General features: G+C 41.7%; 1 protein-coding gene across 2 annotated transcripts; it reads right to left on the bottom strand.

The window, feature by feature from the left end:
• Positions 1–240: 240 nt before the first annotated feature.
• On the bottom strand, positions 241–15,603 carry prpf8 (pre-mRNA processing factor 8). Of its 2 annotated transcripts, none has more exons than XM_066658878.1 (43): positions 15,448–15,603; positions 13,665–13,784; positions 13,403–13,571; positions 13,026–13,190; positions 12,694–12,912; positions 12,402–12,614; positions 12,168–12,293; positions 11,958–12,063; positions 11,474–11,664; positions 11,219–11,338; positions 10,915–11,104; positions 10,708–10,827; positions 10,451–10,585; positions 10,213–10,342; positions 9,343–9,539; positions 9,032–9,238; positions 8,771–8,934; positions 8,539–8,665; positions 8,229–8,421; positions 7,915–8,102; positions 7,569–7,807; positions 7,306–7,452; positions 6,997–7,207; positions 6,784–6,900; positions 6,388–6,635; positions 6,067–6,246; positions 5,843–5,978; positions 5,068–5,237; positions 4,838–4,967; positions 4,584–4,730; positions 4,284–4,444; positions 4,002–4,193; positions 3,655–3,892; positions 3,402–3,530; positions 3,180–3,293; positions 2,916–3,089; positions 2,609–2,802; positions 2,162–2,401; positions 1,914–2,055; positions 1,629–1,769; positions 1,394–1,533; positions 925–1,127; positions 241–792 (listed from the first exon to the last, which is right to left on the bottom strand). In XM_066658878.1, the coding sequence occupies exons 2-43, from the start codon at positions 13,771–13,773 to the stop codon at positions 638–640; spliced, it is 7,017 nt and encodes a 2,338-aa protein (XP_066514975.1). In that variant the 5' UTR covers positions 13,774–13,784; positions 15,448–15,603; the 3' UTR covers positions 241–637. The 2 variants fall into 2 exon arrangements, with proteins under 2 accessions (XP_066514975.1, XP_066515020.1); XM_066658923.1 differs by having other exon boundaries at positions 13,665–13,781; positions 15,448–15,572.
• Positions 15,604–20,805: the final 5,202 nt, after the last annotated feature.

Genomic DNA, 20,805 nt, shown 5'->3' with positions numbered 1-20,805 from the left:
GCTCAGGGCTCTCATGCTCGGTCTACTGTAACAGACCGTATGAGACAGCAGAGGCAAATTGGCTTTGCACTGTGTGTAGTCTTATGAGCAGTCGCTCCTTTAAACACAAGACAAGCTCATTTGTTTGAAAGCCAGTAGGTTCAGTTATAACAGTGCTTTGGATTTGGATAACGTTTCAAACCGTTTCAATGGGTGTGTGAACTTCGATTAAAAACACTACAAAAACATCCAATAAATTGTTCATCTTTATTTAGCCCCATACAGTGTACACAAAGTAGCTACTGGGTACAGGCATGTTACATTTGACTTATAAAAAAAAATTAAATGCATTTCAAGATTTTGAAAGAGCACAGATTTACGTAAGAACCTTCACATAGTTTTAACTCAACTACAGTGACACAAAAATACCAGTTCAGCAAATGTGTATCAACACATTAGAACTAATCACCACACAGAAGAATGCAAGGTAAAGCAATGGGTGTACAAAAATCTAAAAAAGGGGTTGTCAAAAGTACTTCCCAGCTGATGTGGCTGTTAACACTAAGGTCAAGTCTTAAAAAGGACAGCACACAGTCGCTCTGCCGATGTAAGCCTCTTATAGACGCTTGTTGAATATCAACAGTAGCAGTCTGGGGTGCTAAGCGTACATGTCCTCACGGTCGGCATTGTAGATCTCGCCCTCCTGCAGAGAGGCAAAGTTGAGGAAGTGAGACGGCCTGTGCACCTCGTGGTAGAACTCTTTAGGGTTGGAAAGTTGCAGGTCATATTTCATGTTGGGGTCATGACGAACACCTGTTGAGAGAGAGGGGGGGGGAAATAAATAAATAACAGTAAAAGTGTATTGTAGGGTTGCAGTCATGCCCACACGAAGTTTAACTAAAACTCAGAAAAACATCTGCATATCTGCCTCGAAACCCTGCTCACCCATGAAGTTGTAGTTCCAGGAGACTTGGCCAGGTACCATGAAGAAGCCAAGGAAGCGATCAGAGAGCAGCATCTGCACCCTTTCATAGTGGGATGGCAGATAACCCTTAGGGTTGTTGCCCTTATCTGTGTTCTGCCTGCCCCATTCATATCCACTTGGAGTCAGCTTGTAAGCAGTCAGAGTACAGGAACCTGGGGTGAAGCTGAGAGAGCAAACAATTAACTCACTGCCATGAACAGCACTGTCTGGTGTAACACTAAGAATAACTGAGCAACTGTTGAAATTTCCAGACATTGATGTCTGTACCGACTCAAAAGTGTTCGTAGGTGTGACTGTGTTGCCCTGTGAAGGACTGGCGCCCCCTCCAGGGTGTATTCCTGCCTTGCGCCCAATGATTCCAGGTAGGCTTTGGACCCACCGCGACCCTGAACTGGATAAGCGCTTACAGATAATGAATGTCGTCTGTACCTGCAGGTAATGATAATGGTCTTCTCGCCATCCCATGACGGGTTGTCTGCCATGACCTTGGCATGTGTGGTGACATCCTGAGGAGACAACTGAGGGGATTCATTGGGTTGGGTGTGGATCCAACCAAGTGGTTCCATTTCCTACAAAACAACAAAAATGACCATGAGGAGAGGATCACAGGAGTACAGGGACACTGTCGCATCACCACAAAATAATAATAAAAAAAAAACCTAACCTTGAGATACTCATGCTGCGGCAGTTGGTTCGGCAGATGAACCGTCTGGTGTGTCCCCCACTGTGGCACCATTACAATGCAGCGTATCTCCTTTACTTGTGGGTTATCTGGAGGACTAGTTCCATAGAGATAGCCTGCAATCTGTAGACAAAGATGTGGGGAAAAAAATTAATAACCGTTCAATAAATAAATAAATAAATAATAATAATAATAATAATAATAATAATAAAGGTGAACGACTGTGTGAACGTTCAAAAAAATTTATGAAACAGAAGTAGTACTAACTTGAGCACGAAGGTCAGAGATGCAGATGAACTTCTTCAGCACATTCTTAGGTAGAATATAAGTGTAACCAGTTTCTTTAATGTCATCTGATGACACATAGATGTGGTTGGTTCGTAAGTGCAGGTTGGCAGCTGAGATGGCCCTATAAGACAATGACAACACAATAGAGTTAACTGAGTCAATTATTGTATAACAGTGTGCATTGTATCAAGAAATAAAAAAAAAAATCCATATTAGAGGATTCCTACCTGACTCTCCATTCAGTCTTGGAGGAGAAGGTTTGCGTTTCGTAGTTGCTGGTCGTGGAAGTTATGATCTCATCACCATGTTTGTTAACAGTGCGCGTCTGTGTGGCTGTTAACTGAGACTGCTCTTTGGTCTGCTTCTCAATCTCAGCAATCTGCTGTCTCTGTTGAGAGGGAGCTGAGATCTCCATGCCCAAGATGATGTCCCTGATCTCAGACTGTGTCAGAGAAGCAACATTCACACTTTGGGGGGTTGAGGAGGGAAAAAGAAAAAAAAAGAAACAGAAATGAGAACTTCATACACAGATTACAATTTAATTTACATTATATTCCATTTTATCCTCCCTCGATTTTTCATTCCAACTTCCAATTCTTTAACGTAAATTTGGGAATCTCATTTCTAAATTCCGCAAGAATCCATCAAACTTTTATAATAGCCATCCTACTCACTTGTTCTTCTTGCCATAATCAGCCAGAATGAGATCTTTGAGCTGCACCTCCACCTTGATCCACTCCTCATCAGTCAGTGTGGGCCAAATATGATGTGGCTCAGTGATGGTGGTTTTGTCTGGCTTCAGAATCACCTTTGCACGATCATTGTTCACATGCAGGGCCCTCAGGATCAAGATGAGACGCGAGAACGCCTAGGTAGGCAAAATGGTGTCAACACAACACATTGTTTGTACACTACTATGCGTCACAGACCTTGGCGAGCTTTTCTTTTAACATTCAGGTAACAACAAAGAATCACACTTACAGTGTAAGAGGAGATGGTCTTGAGCCAGTCGTCATACAGATTGAACAGGACCATCTGAGGCTCAGTGGCCTTCAGAATGAGGTCTCCAAACTTCTCTACCTTCAGACAGGCCTGGAAGGGTAGCTGAAGCTCAGAGCCCTTGATCACAATGTTGGGGAAATCCAACAAATGCACCTAGAGTAAAGAAGGGGGGGTGGGGGGGGATTAACATTTTTCTCGAGGACATATTTTATTATGCAGCAGAAGCCATGCTTGAAAGCCTACCTCGAGAGGATCCAACATGCCCTTCCTGGTGACAATGATCTGCTTGGGCTGCTCTTCAACAGGCAGTGATCGAATAAGAGCAGCCACTTCTTCAGCAGTCTTCCACTTAGCCAACTATTAATAAGAATACATCAGCTTATATTTGCTCTCTCTACTATATTTCAGTCACATCGATCTAAAGGATAGCCAAAAGAGAAGCCAAGGAAAAGTATTATTTCTTGCCTGTCCCAGACGCTTCTGTCCTGCCCACACAGACGTGTGAATGATCTTTAAGAAGAGCTGCCCAGTTCTTGGATTGAAGATAAAAATGGCTCCATTGATCGGTTTTGTGGTCAAGTTTCCTTCAAAGGTCTGTGATAGGGGTCACATGTTATGGTTGTTAGTGAGAAAAGTTATACATCCTTTGAGGCACTAACATGCAAAGACCACATACAGTGGCCCAGTGGAATATCTGGGGAATGCTGAATTCTCTTACCTTGTGGATTGTGACACGGTACACATTGGTGTCATCCACAAACCAAATGATCTGGTTGGAGAAGAGCTCTCCATAGTTCTGAGAGGACAGGTAGGGCTCAGTAGGCTCAGAGGAGTAAAGCTGCAGACCCTTGCGGATACGCTCCCTCAGCACATACAAGGCAGGGTTGGCCTTCATGATCTTAGCCATGGCCTGCTGGATCAGAGGCTTGCTGCCAGGGAACCAGTTTCCATATGCACTGTAGAGAGAAATGTGTGTTTTAGCACATAATCACCTTCAAGACAACAGCAGAGTATACCGTGTCATGTTATAGATAACAACAATAGCCTCAGATGTTGTACACTGACCTGTGCAGATTGTAGGCCAGATCAATAGCAATCAGTACACCAGTGGGGGATGGGTAGATACTCATGTTATCTGTGGTGTAATCCAGGAACTTGGCTCTGGCGTATCTTTCAATGTCATGAGAGTCATAGTCTCCCCATCTGAGCTGAATGTCAATCCAGTATTTCTGTGTGGTGGTGCTGTCCATCACATCCCTGCAACAGAGAAAGCCAGAGTTAAACATTTATTGGTAAACATTTTACGCACATAATTTTAAAACTAATGCATTCTGGACTTAAACATACTTAGAGTCAGCAAGTAGCGACGGGCGTGAGACATTCCACTTGTAGGAGGCGAACAGCAGGATGTCGGCGCAGGAAGAGTTCATCTTGTAAGACTTCCTAGGATGGATGGTTTCCTTCTGGACAGTCTCAATCTCCAAAGCATCCAGCTCCTGATCAAACACCTACAAGCAGCAGACATTTCTTGATGATGCAAACATGCATCAAAAGGTACATTTCAAATATGTCACGCATATTAAAAGTATATATTTATTTTTAAAATGCCATGCACTTTAAAGCGCAGAACACCAAACTAATCTCTACCTGACACAGATCCATGACAATGCTCTCATGAATCTTTTGCCACAAGTGAGCCCTGAAAATCTGGATCAGAGAGATCTTGAGGGTTGGAATTTTGCCATGCATGAAGATTCCTGTGAGGTCCAACTGCACCTGGAAACCCACATACACCTGAAAAGCAATAAACGAGATTAAGAAAAACAGTGTAATGGTAAAGAGGAGACAGCTGATGTAACACTGCTAAGGTAAGCTAGTCTAAAACTACATGCAAAACATACGTTAGCCCTGTTGATAGTGGGAGACCACCACAGAGTGAATCGTCGATTGGGGATCTGATTCAGACCAGACCTCTGAGCATTGGTCAGCTTTTTCCACTTCATTGACTCCTCGAAACCACTGGCCTTTTCCCTGTGGGTTAGAATGGATGCATTAATGCCAAACTGATACCGAAATTCAAGAAAACACTCTAAATCAAGTCTACTGCACATGGGACACCAAACAAACTCACCAAAAGAGACCTTCCCAGGTGGGGAAGTAGGTTCCCTTGAAAAGAGTATGCTCCAGAATTCCCTCCACACCTCCCAAAGCTTGTATCATGTCTGTGCGGTAGTTGTTCAAATTCCATAGTTTCCCGTCATGTCTCTGGTGAGTCCACCAGAACGGATTTTGCTTCAGCACCTGCAGAGACATTAAATCTTAGATCAGTTTATACGAAATAAAAGATATATACAGCATTAGTCAAATGTTTGGACACATCTCATCAGTGATTGGTGGAATAGGGCTGTTCACTGCATAGAACTGTGTACCAGCCCCTACCTCTGCACAACCCCAGTTACAGTCTCAGACACATTAAGAAGGGAGCGGTTCTACAGATTAACTCTCGACGAGGCCACAGCTGTTCACTGAAAACCATTCCAGGTGAGGACCTCAAAGCTGACTGAGAGAACGGAGAGTGTGCAAAGCTGTCAAAGCAACAGGGGGCTACTGTGAAGAGTCTAAATTATAAAACATTCTGCTTTGTTTAACATTTTGTTGTTCACTACCATGTGTGTTCCTTCGTAGTTTTAATGTCTTCCATGTTCATTTACAAATAAAAAACAAAGAAAAACCATTGAAAAATAAGATGTCAAAACTTTTGACTGGTGCTGTACATTCACATGTGGAAAATGGCGCAAAGCAAAGGAAACCCTCCCTGAGAGAGCATGTCCAAATATTTGACTGGTACTGTTTAACAATTCCAAAATAATCATAATGTCTTTACAGCATGACGCAAAGTTTTTAACCTGGTACTGTTTGAAGTCTGTTCTGACTCTCCAGCCCTTGTCATAGGCCAGGGTGTGTCTGTCTTTCTGGAACAGGGTGTTGATACGAGGAATACCTCTGTCCCAAGAATCCTCAAGATCCTCAAGAGTCAAGCGTCTGTGAAAATATTAAATGTATAAAACGTAAAAAGCTTGAAAATTGATTTTGTCCAGATTTGACACATTATATTAAAAGAATACTGCACCTGTTCTGGGCAATGGCCTCCTGTCTCTTGAGAGCGTATTCTGCCCAGACTCTCTGAGAGTCAATGAACTCGCTCTCCCATGGCTGGATGTAGCGATAGAGATTGGGAATCAGTTGATCCTCCTCATGACTCATACCAGAACGGAAATGAGTGATGCCTACATCTGTTTGTTTGGACCACCTGAAAATGTACATTAATGATACAAGATGTTTACACTGTCCAGTAACATCAGTTAGATCATCTCCAATCCTTGCATTTTCCATTTGTTTCGTCAGTCTAACTTCAATTTCACTTTAGGACTTGGTTAAACAAATGACTCACCTCAAATCGGATTGTGGAATGAGCACATGACCCATGGATAACATGCCCAGTCCACCCAGCTCCTTAGGGGTGTAGAACACCACAGGTGGAAAACGGCTAGGCATTTTGGAGTTCAGACCAATCTTAATACGAGTCTGGATCTTATTCTCGCACTTCACCAAAAGATCAAGCAGCTCCTGTGTGTTGACCACAGCCTCACGGAAATAGGTCATCAGACCAATCAAAGCTGTGTTCCATTTGTTCACAATCTGAGATGGAGAAGATAAAGTGAAACATGAAAATGAGATAAAGCTGATGAAACCTAGCAGCTTCAACAAAATCATAACTACCACACTGCATTTGCACATCTTTATTCTCTCATAAAATTACAAATGTGATAAAACTTGTGTCCTATACCTTGGTGAAAGTGGTAGATCCCGAAGCCATTAGAATCTGTCGCACTCTGTTGTGGAACCTCTGCATGGATTCATCATCCACTCGCAGGAAGCACTGAGCTGTCCTTTCTTTGGTCACCTTCAAAGACAGAGTCAGACAAAAAAAATGTTATTTGAAAAATTATTTAAAACCTCACAAACATACACACGTTTAATGGACAGTCAAGCTTCTGACCTCATTCTGCAGGTTCCAAACACCATCCTTGTGTGTGAACTCCTCATAACTTGTGCGGCACTTGGGCAGGATACGGCACTCAAAGCCGCACATGTTAAAGAGCAGGTTGGGGTTGTCTTTACTGTAAACTGAAACAAAGCTGTTCTCCCACTGGATAGTGGTCACAGAGCGAGGAAGGCGATTCTTAATGTCCCAGAACACAGCACGGCCCCTAAGAGACACAGAAAAACAAGTCAGTAAAATATTACATTATGCAGGTGAATTTAGACTAAGGTGTACTTGAAAGTTTAAAAAGGATGTACTACTCACAGGTTAACGTCATGCTTCATCAGCCTCATCCTAGCATCTCTAGGCCAGCACTTCTTATTGTTGTAGCCCACAATGTTCTCATTGTTTGGATCCGGGTGTTCAGTGAGGTATCGCTGGATCAGATCCCTGGCCTCATCAGCAGTAAACCTGTGTGAATAATGTGACTTGATTACCTGGATATCAGAGTATTACTTCCACAACGTTGTGCAAATAGCAGGTTTGGGGGAGATCACTTGATGTGTGCTGTATTCAGCAATACTGACCTAAAGAACATGTGGATTCGGTCGATGTATCTGCAGTACAGCCGGATGGGATGGGCGTTTTCTGTCACGCTGTCCTGGAAGCTGAGGAAGTCATTTGGCATCTGGGGAGGTCCTGCCATCTCACTGGCACGGTGAAGACCCAGAACAAGCAGGTCCATCACCAGTCCATAGTACTGCACAATGAAGGATGCAAACTGCAGGCCACGGATGATGCCATACGAGTTGGTGTGGTTCATGTCCTAAAATAAGAACATAAGCAAATCAGAAACACAGAAAAACATCATGGTGTTATCCTAGATCAAGTATTACCCTGAAAGAATTTTGCAGAATTGTGAACATATCAGACCTTGTAGTTGATGACCACGTTGTTCTTGGCTGTCATGTAGTCAGCAATGTTGTGGTCGACAATGAGACGCAGCAGCCTGTTGAGCAGCGTCAAGTCAATCTTTTCATACATTTTCTCATAGCGGGACTCCAGCATGACATTGCACTCTCCTTCTGTGGTTTCCCACACATCCTGCAGGTTGTTGATGCCTTAAAAAGAAAGAGCATCACATCAAAAAAGCCAAAATGATGCATCATCATGATGTACTAATCAACAAAAGCCCCAATAAAAGTCCCTTTTGACTGTATACAACAATGAGCAATATTATCCCCCACCTTGGCACCACTTGTAAACCAGCAGCGGGGGTGGCTCTGTGTCCGCTGGTTTGATCCAAGGTGGAAAGAGTCTGCGCTTGTCAGCCTCATACCACAAGTACTGATCCAAGTATGCATCAGTGATCTTCTCCAGAGGCTCCACATCATAAACAGGCACTAAGTGACTGTACAGGTCCATGAACTCAATGCCCACCTGGACAAATTATAAACAGGACAGGCTGAGACCAATATGGTAGTACCAAGAAGGCAAATGATTCAAAGACAGATGCTATCACAAATGTGTGAAGATTCAGGTGGTATGCGTATTCACCTCTTTGAATGCTCTCTGGGTGAGGAGGTGACGCTTGATCCTGGACAGAGCTTCATGAGGATTGTCGTATGCCTGTTCAATCAGACCCAATTCCTCACGCTGAGACTGATTCAACCTGGACTTGACACTAGTACACAAATCGGAAAACAGAAGTCAGTCCCACCATCAAGTTAAAGTTGAGAAACCTGTTAAGCCAACTTAACAGCTTGCACATGTATGCATGCACACTAACCTGTAGGCCTCTTTGAGCCTCTCCAGAGCCAGGATTAACAGTTTGGTGTCATGTTTATAGGAGAGAGGAGGGAACGGTATTGGAGAGAAGCGCCGGCTCTCCAGCCAATGCACAGTCGTGGTGTAGATGGCCACTGCCTCTTCTGCAGTGATGTATGGACCATCCTGAGAGAGAGAGAGATCAAGAGAGATATGATATTTTGTCATCCCCATTCAACATTTTTCTGCAGTAGTTTCACAGGCTGCGTTTCTTAAACTGTACCTTCAGGTAGTTGTGCTGCCTCTCCTGCTCAGCCTTTAGGTAGAGTCGTGTAAGACGTCCAAGGTTTTTCTTGCAGACAGTTTTGTCCACGGTAGCACCTCGCCTGATTCGCTCTCTGTTGTAATGGGCTGTGTTAGTCCACCAGTCAGCTTTGGCCTTCACGTAGCGCAGAATCATGTTCTCAATGGGGGTGGGAAGACCAGGGACCTGAGAAATCAATGACATAAGTGGATAAGCATGAGGAAAGTGTTAAAATAACAATTAACTCAATTATATTGGCAGATAAAACACACAGAGTACAAGTCCAATACCTTCCAGGGAATGTTGGCCTTCCAGCACCTCCAGGACTCGCTGAGATGCTGCAGAATGGTCCTTGCCTTGTTCTGTTTGATGCCCTCAGGCATCATGTCCAAGATGTCATGCATCACAGCTGCTCTCAGCTCCAGGTCAAAGTGAGATTCCACACGCTGCTTGGTCACAGTTTTTGCAACTCCCTTGGAGTGACGACCTTAACATGGCCACAACAGCAAATTTATCTCTCCACACTTTTAGAAACAGACTAATAATAGCACGTACACACAATAGTACCTTGACTTATGAGTTTAACTTGTTAAAATGAACTGAAATGCTATTAATCCGTTCCAGCCCCAAAAACCCCACCAGTTTATGTCACGTACGTGAAAAAGGTACTTTAAAAAAAAAGTATACATTATATATATATATATATAAAATATACACACACACACACACATATATATATATATATATATATATATATATATATAAATACATAATAAAAGAGAACGTAAAGATAGAAACCGATTCTTTCTTAGTGTATTTACCTTGAAGATCAGACAAAGACGCAGGCGGAGGATTGGCAGGAGTTTTTAATTTCGTGCTCCATCGCTTAACTCAAATTACTCACTACACATAATGCTGCAAAAAACAGCAATATGACAGATGCACAGCAAGATAGCCAAGTGAACTGAGCGCTCGCTGGGCTACCTAGTGACAGGGGGGGTGTTTAAGCTTGCTCGCAACTCAGATCTCGGTTTGCATCACAAAGCATAAAACAGATCTATTGACGGCTCGTATCTCGGAAAGTTTGAAAGTTGATTCACTCGTAATTTAAGGTTTCACTGTACATAAAAATATATGCATATATAGCACCAGTCCTTTACCTTCAAACTGCCTGGCCAGCAAATTGCCAAGCCACCTTTCCAGAAGAGGAGTGATGCCCCTCATGAAGAACAGCCAAACTCTCCATCCAGGAGCCCAAAACCCACAACCTGGACCCTTCCCGACAGGACCCTAATAAACCACACAAAAAAATGTAAGTATATATAAGCCCTAAAATCTACAGTAGAACGCACTCTACTTCCAATGACTGATGTGCTAAAGCCATGAAATTCCACTGACTGTATTGAAGCGGTAGTAGATGAGATGCTTCAAGTCCTTGCACATCCTAATCTGCCTCATCAGCTTATACTTGTAGCGGTACATGCCGGTCAGCTGACCCACATGGGCAAAGATGTACTGCAGTCCATCTGCCAACTTAAACACACAGAAAAGCAAGACAAATTTAGATAAAAGCAGTGATCTCAATATAATCACACAAGCTTATCACTAATAATTTGAACTAAACCAGTGCTAGGCTTGTTAACTGTGAGATGTACCTGGAAAGCGTCAACATTTCCCAGTCTGTACTGTACATGGCTGTCCACTACTAGTTTGCTCAGACGAAGGACCTCACGGCACAAGTGGAACGCATTCCCAAAGCGAGATTTCTTACGCTCCTGAAAGAGCGTAACAGATATGGCTGCATTAATACACTGCTTTCAACGGGTTGACACTGAAGTTTACCAGATGGGGTTAAAAAGTACCTTTGTGGTGAGGGTTTTGACAGGTTTGAGGTTAAAATTGTAGTCCAAGTGCAGGTAGTTAAGATTCTTTCTGTGAATCAGCAGGTTTAGCATGTTGTAACCCTGCCGGCAGACCTGGAGGCCCACTTCGACCCAATCCAGCTTTGTGGACTGGAAGAACTTTGTGGCCTTGAAGGAACGGAAAAGGTACCTGGGGGATACAATCAAGAACTTGGACTTATAATGAATATTTCAAGTAATGTGAAAAACAAAAATATCCCATCAAAATCTCTACTAATTTCAACAGATTTTTAAAAATGCACACCTCTTTTTCTGTGCCTTAGGTGGTCTGTGTTTCAGAGCATTGAGAACATAGTACTTCAAGAGTTTCTGATAAGAAACACGTACTTTCACAGGCTGCCCTGCGGGGCAGTGCTCCCGGTACCTGAGAAGAAGAAAAAAAAATTAAATAACTAAATAAAAAAACAAACCACGAAAAAAAGTTACTGTGCTCCTATTGAAATTCATCGAGAATTCACAAAAACTACATAACCATAAGCAAATTACTATCCCAGCTCACCAATTTTTGATGAGTGGAACATCAATAGCACGTCTAGTTCTTCCAGACCGCAGGTTGAATGGACGTGGGGCCCAGAGCAGGGCGATTCCATTGGCGGTGTTATCTGTATACAGAGGCGTCTCCTTGAGGAAAGGCTCCACATACTCAGGAAGCTCAAACTCTTCATCATCATCAGGCAGTGGCTCTTGGCTCTGAGGAGAACAGATTAAACAAAAGCTTTAAACATTTTAGAAGCAACTGAGGAAAAACAAACTAACAAGGCTATAGAAAAGTAAATGTTTTCTGTCGTCCAATAGTATCAAACTATAAAACTATCAATATTTATCTGATGTACTCACTAAAACAATAACAGGACATGGCACTTCCAAAACAGTGTTTTTGTAAGCCCATAAATTCTTACAATGCCACAGTTCTGATTAAATATCATCTAAGGCACTTTAAAATGAACATATCAACATCGGCAAATCTATATCATTCTTCTTACTTTAACTGAATGTCGATGAGAGATGGGATTAATTAGAGGATCAAAATAGAAGGCAGGCAGATCAGGATCCTCCGTTTTTATAAACACCACATTAGGAGTGTGATACCTGTGTAAAAAGCAAACCAAAGACTTAGTGGCAAATACTTTCCACATTGGGTTTTATTATTTTTTTTTTTTTAATGAGAGAGACCCATAAATCCTAACATTTACCAAGTGAGGTGCACATGATGTGGTAGATTGTTGTACAAGTATGGGAACGCAATCTTGTACTCTGTCCTAATGGGCTGCCTTATGATGATCTTGTTGATGTCATTGAATTCATTCCAGTCTTCATCCCTGTAACAAAAGTTGGTGAACTCATGTCAGACTATGTTTGACAATTATGCAAGACAGAACTTCTGGCAGAGTTTGATAAAATGGAAAGAAGCTGGAGGGCACACATACTGTAGATTGATGTCCCTGACCAGAGGTTCAAATTTGGGTCCACCGGGAATGGCCATGTTCAAAGCTTTGGAGGTGAAGAAGGCTTTCAGATCGAACAAGTAAAAATAGTTGTCATCTACCAAATCAGTCAGCAGTTGATTGGCCAACCGATAGAGTGTGGACATCATTGGCAGAGTGAACTGCCAGCGTCTGTAGGTGGTCCCATTGACATACCTGTAAAATAAAAAAAGAAATCATGAAGAAAGGGAAGGAGAAGGACTAAACAATGCTTTTTTTCTTGTTAAAGACTCACTTGGTAGTATCCTTCAGTGGCTGATGCTCATAAAACCATTCCGCCACAGAGCCGTCCTCCTCAGGATCCATCTCCATCTGTATGGCCTCTAGAGGTTCCACATCCAAAATGTTATCCGCATAGTCCAACGGAGGTTCTTCATCATCAAACGGAGGGAAACGCATGCGCTTGAAGTGTCGCCTATCTCTTTTCTCACGACGCATCATGATCCACATAGTACTGGTGCGGAAAAGAGTGAGTAATGATTAGAACAACTTAAGCAATTTAACATCTTAAAAAACAAAAGACTTCATAGTGCACAGTATACTGTAGCTTAATTAGAAGAAACTCACCCCCACTGAGAAATATAGACTGGTTCGATGACCCATGGGATTTCATTGACAAAAGAAATTGCTCCTGTAATGTGGTAGAGCACTGGCACATCTCTGATCTGCTCCCAGGGCATGGGCATGTTCTCTAGCAGTTTGAGCACTGCATGAGGCATGTATTTCAGAGCCCTAGAAATCAGGAAAATTAAAGGGTGTAAAAGTGTGAGAGTTGCATGAAGCAAGACAAAATATGTCAAGTTTATTTATGCCACATGCATCTTTTCCCAAAAACGCTACCATTGCTTAATATATAGAACATCAGCCGCCGTTCACAAAGCAACCCCACCAATGTTAATTCACTTTAACACATTTGCATTTTATGCACATTCATCCAAACCTACCCAAGATAGACCCTCTTGTCATGACGAAACTTCCTGTTGGTCATGTCTCCATGGTCCCTGATAATTTTGCGAACATGCTCAGGTGGCATGTCCTCTTTCTGAGCATCAACAAAACCAAATTTCCTCTTCTCTGAGTAGCGTTTTGCCTGCAGCTGCTGCCATTTCCGTGCTGTAAGTAAAGAATTAAAGATGGTCATTAATCCGGAAAAACTATCATGTAAATTAGTTTAATACAAATTTTGTCGCTGCCATATATACCCACCTTTTTCTTGCAATTTCTCTTCAGACATGTAGTCTGGTACTTGGGCAGGAGGAGGTATACCCGGGGGCATCCCTGCAGGGACACCTCTGTAGGGGAATGTAGCTGCCATGGCAGCGTCTACTGTACAGAAAAACAATTCAGGATATAAAGTCTAGATAAATTGTACAATGGCGTAACAAAACACAGACATTAGATGAACCTGAACTTAAAACAGTTTGTGACATTACCGTATGGTGCTAGAACGGTGTCAAAAACGTTTACACCGATAAAAAAAACAGTTTGTTCCCACAGCATCACTTTTATCACTTCTTACCCACAAAATATGATTGGTCAGCTTTCGTTAAAACGACAAGGATTTCACAAATCAAAAAATTATGGCGCATACATTTTTACACAACTTGCAAATGTGCAATGAACTTTTCCCACTGACTATCAGTCTGACAATGAAGGATCAGGTTTTACTTTAAAAAAAAAAACACATGTACAAGATCTATACTAATGGAAATTGTCAATTTAAAGTATTTCAGCCATCAATTAAACACCCATCAGAATGACCAAATAATACATTATTTATTAAATCCCCTAATGCTTTAAATATAGTTTAGATAAAACTCTACATCAAGTGCATTCAGGCCTGCACCTAAAAAAGGACCTGTCCCTTAAGTTGACAGGATTAGTTCTAAATGTTTTTGACGTATGACAGCTTGGCTCTCTGAAATTTCACGTTTGAGAATTTCGAACAGCCCTGCAAACTTTGCTCTACTACCTATATTCCACAGTCAGATTTAAATTAAACCTCTAGTCTTTATAATGTGTTTGACCAGATGAGTACAGGTCCCTTTTGTAAGTCTTTGTTCCTCCGAAGGTTTCCTCTTCCAGCTTCTTTGCCTTTGCCGCATTTGGCTTGTTCATATAGGGTATAATGTTTCATTGTTTTAATCTTTGATATCAGTAAAGCAGCAACGTAACACCGTGAGGTCGTAAAACCACTACACAAACCATTTTACTTTACTTGTTTTGTAGCATTTAAAAATAAAACGCATACATTTTAATATTCAGAACTTTCATCTGCCGCGGAATGCGTCTTTAAAACTTACAATTAAACAACAATTACAATGAAAACAACAATTAAAGTTAACGTTGGATATTTCACGTCCAAGCTCAATAATAAATAAAAAAAACACCAGGTAATTACAGTTACTACAGTCACTGTGTTATGTTGATACGTGTATTGCTGTTGTAAGTCGTTAGCTTTGAATGCTATGACTATTAGCATTTTGCAGAGAGCGAGAGGGTTTTGTTTGTTTTCACGCTCCAAAAACCTTGTGGTTGTTTGGTTGTTACTGATTCTGTATAAATACAGACGGGCCACAGTTTGTGAGAGTTCAGTAAGAGTGCGATATTCTATCAGTTAGCTAGCTGATAACGTTGTTCACGTAAGTCAGCGAGCTGGGCTAAAGTTAGCGAGCAACATCGCTAGCAAGCAACAATAAACAGAAAAGTCGCTGTACATAGGCTTTAAGCTAGATTCATTTATTCTTCAGCCACGTGAGAAAGAAGCTAGAACTTGACCTATATTTTCTGCGTGCTCATATTTGGTCAGTTATTGTGAGTGAGAAATAAAATGCGCTAAATCAACCCCCGTCCGGAACAATACAACTAAGTGATAACGAACTGTTTTGGCCGTTACTCGACCATGGAAAAGCTTCACAGCCAAACACTCTCTCTCCTAAGGACATTTAAAATTAATAGCATTGTTTAACCGCCGGTGAAAATATCTTACTCTGTTTAAACCCAGCGTGTTGTAGCCGTCGTTTCTTTGCAGAATGGCGCTCAATAAACGACTCCACACGTTGTGCGCAAACACACGCAATTCTTCGCTGCGATTTGCGAACTTTCCGCTTCCGAAAGGCACGCAGACAGCGCACCACTACGACGGAGCACTAAAAACCTGCGTAAAGCAAATACCCGGATGATCAGCGGAGACGGAAAATCCGGTTTCTTCCTGGAGCGAATAAGAGTTTTTTATATACTCTATTTACGGCTAAAATATTTATGCCATCTATCTATATATAGTTTTCATAGATAATGTCATAATGAACTGATTTTTGTTTAATATTAGTTACGTGGAAATTATTTAGAAATTCTTTGCAAGTATTAATCATGGTGCATACTTTTAAAGTCCTCAGAAAATGCTCAGATTTGGTTTTTAAAAATAGAACACATGAGAGGGGGTCGAGTAAGTCATGCAACTAATACATATTAAACATTTATCAGGACTAATAATAGTCCAATATCCTATAATGCTAAATAATTTCCTCTAAAAATATTAGAAAAAACAAAACGGTTTGAGGGCGGCACGGTGGCGCAGCAGGTCACACCTCCAGGGACCTGGACTTTGTGGGTTCGATTCCCGCTCCGGGTGACTGTCTGTGAGGAGTGTGGTGTGTTCTCCCCGTGTCTCCGTGGGTTTCCTCCGGGTGCTCCGGTTTCCTCCCACGGTCCAAAAACACACGTTGCAGGTGGATTGGTGACTCTAAAGTGTCCGTAGGTGTGAGTGTGTGTGTGTGTGTGTGTGTGTCTGTGTTGCCCTGTGAAGGACTGGCGCCCCCTCCAGGGTGTATTCCCCGCCTTGCGCCCAATGATTCCAGGTAGGCTCTGGACCCACCGCGACCCTGAACTGGATAAGCGGTTACAGATAATGAATGAATGAATGAAAACGGTTTGACCAATGGCTGATGTAGATGACGTTATAAGTAGACCAATAGTGGCGCTGTGGAGGCGGGACTTTAAAACAGTATAAATTCATAACCAGGCTGCGCCGACTGCAGAAGCAATGATTTGAAACCAGTGCAAAATCATAGGCAACAAAACACCTACTAAAATTTCACGTCTTCTTTAAAAATTGTGAATGTTGTTGATTCATATGGTTTTCACTTATTTTCATTTTTAAATATTATTAATAAAAAGAAAGATCCAGGAAATTTTTATAGAACTGAGAAATCATCCACGCATTTGCCACAGCTGACATTTTTTTTCAGTTGAGGACGTATAATCACCCTTGTAATTGTTGTAGTTGGAATAGTCAGAGCCCAGCAGATGGGGCTGTCGATACCCCTTCGCAATCCATTTTAATTAAAGATCATTCAGTCTGAGAAACTTATTATTTCACAGCTGCTACAAACCACATGGCGGTTGTTTAAGTCTTTAAAAATAACAAAAGATCCTTATGTTGTTTTTTATTTTGGTACTCGTGCTTACATCCAATGCACAATTTTATTCAACTAAAACATTTACTTTAAACACACTTTATAAACATTTATTTAATATACGTATTATCCCTTTGTTGTATGTAATTTTAGAGCATATCTCAGGTTCTCAGCAATTAGAATTGTTCTAATCGCATTATGTCATTATCTGACTAATGAAGCTGCAATGCACTTTTCCACCTTTTCCATCAGACATGGCACTGCATCAGTCTACTGATCAAACATTCACCATAGCTCCCACCAGAGAATACCACTCATTTTACCTGTGGAAACTACTGAAGCCAGCAGGGGAAGCTAAGTAGTATGCTTAATAATGTGGGAAGGGAATGACACTGAAATATAGTGTCTTTCCTGTTTTGTGACTAAAATAGCCATTGCCGAAAAAGTTATTCAGTCTTTCATTTCTCATAGTCACCACTGTGCCATCGTGTCTAGTAGCAGTGAATTGCCCTTCACCTGTTATCTGCTGACATTACTTCTCTTCTCAATTTCCCTCCAGCTGGCGTCTCTCCCAAACAGGATGCCATTCCCCTACATCGTCATCCCAGGCCTCATGCTTCAGCCTTATATGGAATCTTTACCAAAAGCTTTAAACTTTTTATTTCGTGAATAATCTGTGTTGTAGAGGTGAGCAAACAGTCTTTTCATTTTTGAAGTGTGTTTATATTGTTCTTGCATGAGGGTGGAATGAAGGGCTGTTCTGAGCTTTAAAAAGTTTTTTTTTCTCTTTTTTCCTGTCTGATCTGGCATTGGTGTGCAGAGCTGGAGTGGGCATGTGAGGAGTGAAAGAGGGAAGGGAGAAGACAGGAAGCACATTCACTATGATTTTTCCTGCAAAGATGTCTCTGTTTGATGGGCAACCTGACATATAACAGATGGCACTTCCCATTTATTTGTAAGCATTTATGTTTCTTGGCAAACACTATTTAAGTGACTCAACCATGAAGAAGGTTTATAGTGCACCATTAATTTCACAATCAACATATTCCATCAGAGCTAGCAAAACAAAAATGTAAAGTAAACGTCAAAGTACTTCATTCATTCATTCATTCATTCATTATCTGTAAGTGCTTATCCACTTCAGGGTCGTAGTGGGTCCAGAGCCTACCTGGAATCATTGTGGGCAAGGCGGGAACACACCCTGGAGGGGGCGGTAGTCGTTCACAGGGTAACAAACACACTCACATATTCACTCACACACTCACACCTACGGACATATTTGAGTCGACAATCCACCTACCAACGTGTGTTTCTGGAGCGTGGGAGGAAACCGGAGCACCCAGAGCAAACCCACACAGACACAGGAAGAACACACCACACTCCTCACAGACAGTCACCCGGAGGAAACCCATGCAGACACAGGGATAACACACCACACTCCTCATAGACAGTCACCCGGAGCAAACCCACGCAGACACAGGGAGAACACACCACACTCCTCACAGACAGTCACCTGGAGCAAACCCACGCAGACACAAGGAGCACACACCACACTCCTTGCAGGTACTTCAGTATAAAGCACATCATGTCAACTCACTGGCCTTACTAATCATTCCAAACCAGCCTCAGTGGTGTTAGGTAAATGTAAACCATATTCTGGTATTTTTACTTTCTACAACCTGAATTTGCCAACTCAGCTCCATATATGGGAATTAATCTTTTTTTATATAGATTTGTTAGGTTAAAAAAAACTATTCTTTATCATACATCCACTCCTTCATTGTAAAAATATATTCCTGCCTCAAGCAGCTGGAAGAACTGCTTTCTAATGAGACATAGCACATAGCCATCAATCAGAAGAGAAGTCTTTAAGATATGTCAGACTTAAAGGCGCTGCTACAGTAATAGGTGAGTAGAGGGTTTGGTTTAAAACATGTTGAAAATTAAACTCTACCCAAAATCTAGTCCGCTCGAGCCCTGTAGGGCGGCAAAACTGCTGTTTCCTGTTGATGCCCAGAAATCATGAATGTCTCAGCCATGTCACAGGTCATAGGATGTGTGTCTTTGTCATTTCCTCTTTTAACAGGGCTATATTTTAATGGCACACCCATCACTGACAAGAATAGGTACAACGCACACAATCACCGACACAGAAAATCATAACCGATCATTGCTAATTTTCTGTACTGATGACTGTATCAATACTTGGACAATGATTGAACACATATATATGAGAAAGGAGAAAATAATGTTCACATCACAAAGAATAAGACGAAGAATAATGACAATGCAACTGCTTCATCATTTAGATGTTTTTCATTTTCAGATTCAGCACTTCAGAGGTGAAATTATGCAGTAGTTTTAACTGAAATACAGTTTGAAAGTGGGTGGGATAAAAAAGATTAATTCAATATGATTAAATTTGGCAATAAATACATTGATAAAATTAAACTTATATTATTTCAAATACTACAGGCATCCAATGATGTAATCTATATTAGAAGTAGCCACGGCAAGGAAACTCTTGGATAATGCTATTACTCAGGAACAAACAGGAATGTCAGGGTCAGGGACTCTCAGTGTCAGGTCAAGAGCCTGTAGAGGTATTTGTATAAAGACACTTAACGCCTGACTGTCCAACATAGAAGTCTATGGCAATTCATATGCTGCTGCTTCTCTTGCAGTCTTCCCCTCCTCTGTCCCTGAAGCAGATTGGCTTCCTCCAGTGTTTACTCTCAAAATGTCGAGGACAGGATGCTGGAGCTCGGAGGAAACTCTGGCTCAAACCTTCATAGTCCAGAGAAACACAGCGAAGAAGGAACATCAATTATATTGGGGCTGGCTTTGGGAAAGGGCCCGGACGTCCCTACATATCTCTGCCAGAACAGAGGAAACTCTCATAAGCTCTGTGTCTGAGGCAGGTAACACACTACATTATCTCTCATTAGCTTTCACTGCTCATGAGAGATTTCAAATTAGACTTTCATTGTTTACAGTTACTTTCACTGCTTGTCTGGACATTGTTAAGTGCTCTTTGCTCTATTCCAGAATCTACTGTCAAACATCAGTGGTGTATTAGCACCACAGGACTAAGAGGACGAAGAAGGAACACAAGGAGACACGCATCACCATGATGGAGCTGAAGATTCAACTGGTTCCAACAGGGGAGATCATACTGTCTCCAGGGAAAAATGGAGAAAGCTACTGTCACAGCTGCGCCAAGGTAGGAGCAAGTCTAATGAGTGCTTCTGTGATTTTAACACGTTTTACTTTGTTTATATTCTGTTATTGGGGCGTTCTATAATTTAATTGCAGGGCATATGGCTAATGCTGCATACCACATCCAAAACATATCAGACACCTCTTATAAATACAGATTTCAGGTGCACATTTCACCTGTACAATATTCATTGAAAAGTAATCCCAATACAGCTGGATAATTTGGAGTTATGACATTCAAAAACTCTTAGCACTGAACAGTGGAGCAGTGTAACTCCTTTCTTTGAAGTGAAGGAACCCCAGCCAATGATTTTTAGGCTCGGCTTGAACAGTGTGTTTAATTTAGAACATTCCATAGCATTCCCTAACCTCACTAAGGCTGTTGTAGCTGAAAGCAATCAGGTATCAAACACATAATCAAGCCAATTCAGACGAGTAGAGACTGCTTCTGTACTGTTGTTGACAGTAAAAATAATAAAAATGAGTTAGTGACTGAAGGTTTGGACACAGGGGCCAGTTTTCCAGACCAAGCCGGTACTAAAGAAATCCAATGGTGATTCATCTTTTATACTGCAATATAGTCTAAGACTAAACTAAAGCTGCTGTCATTAAAGAGCTGCCAGTTTCAACGTTCTGCTGCTGTGAGAATCAGTTTAACAGCTACAGTTTTCAGTGCTGTGAGCTACACAATAATGGTGAATTCTTCCATGACA

Source organism: Hoplias malabaricus, chromosome 1, assembly GCF_029633855.1.
Source record: "Hoplias malabaricus isolate fHopMal1 chromosome 1, fHopMal1.hap1, whole genome shotgun sequence".
NCBI classification, from domain to species: Eukaryota; Metazoa; Chordata; class Actinopteri; order Characiformes; family Erythrinidae; genus Hoplias; species Hoplias malabaricus.
The sequence above is the reverse complement of the archived record's forward strand: the minus strand, read 5'-3'. Positions and strand labels throughout refer to the sequence as shown.

Coding starts and splice junctions, on each gene's coding strand:
- prpf8 (XM_066658878.1), bottom strand. CDS start 13,773: ATGGCAGCTACATTCCCCTACAGAGGTGTCCCTGCAGGGATGCCCCCG. Junction 8,666..8,770: donor AGGCTCAAAGAGGCCTACAG/GTTAGTGTGCAT, acceptor TTTGTGTACTAG/TGTCAAGTCCAGGTTGAATC. Junction 3,531..3,654: donor ACCGTGTCACAATCCACAAG/GTAAGAGAATTC, acceptor CCCCTATCACAG/ACCTTTGAAGGAAACTTGAC.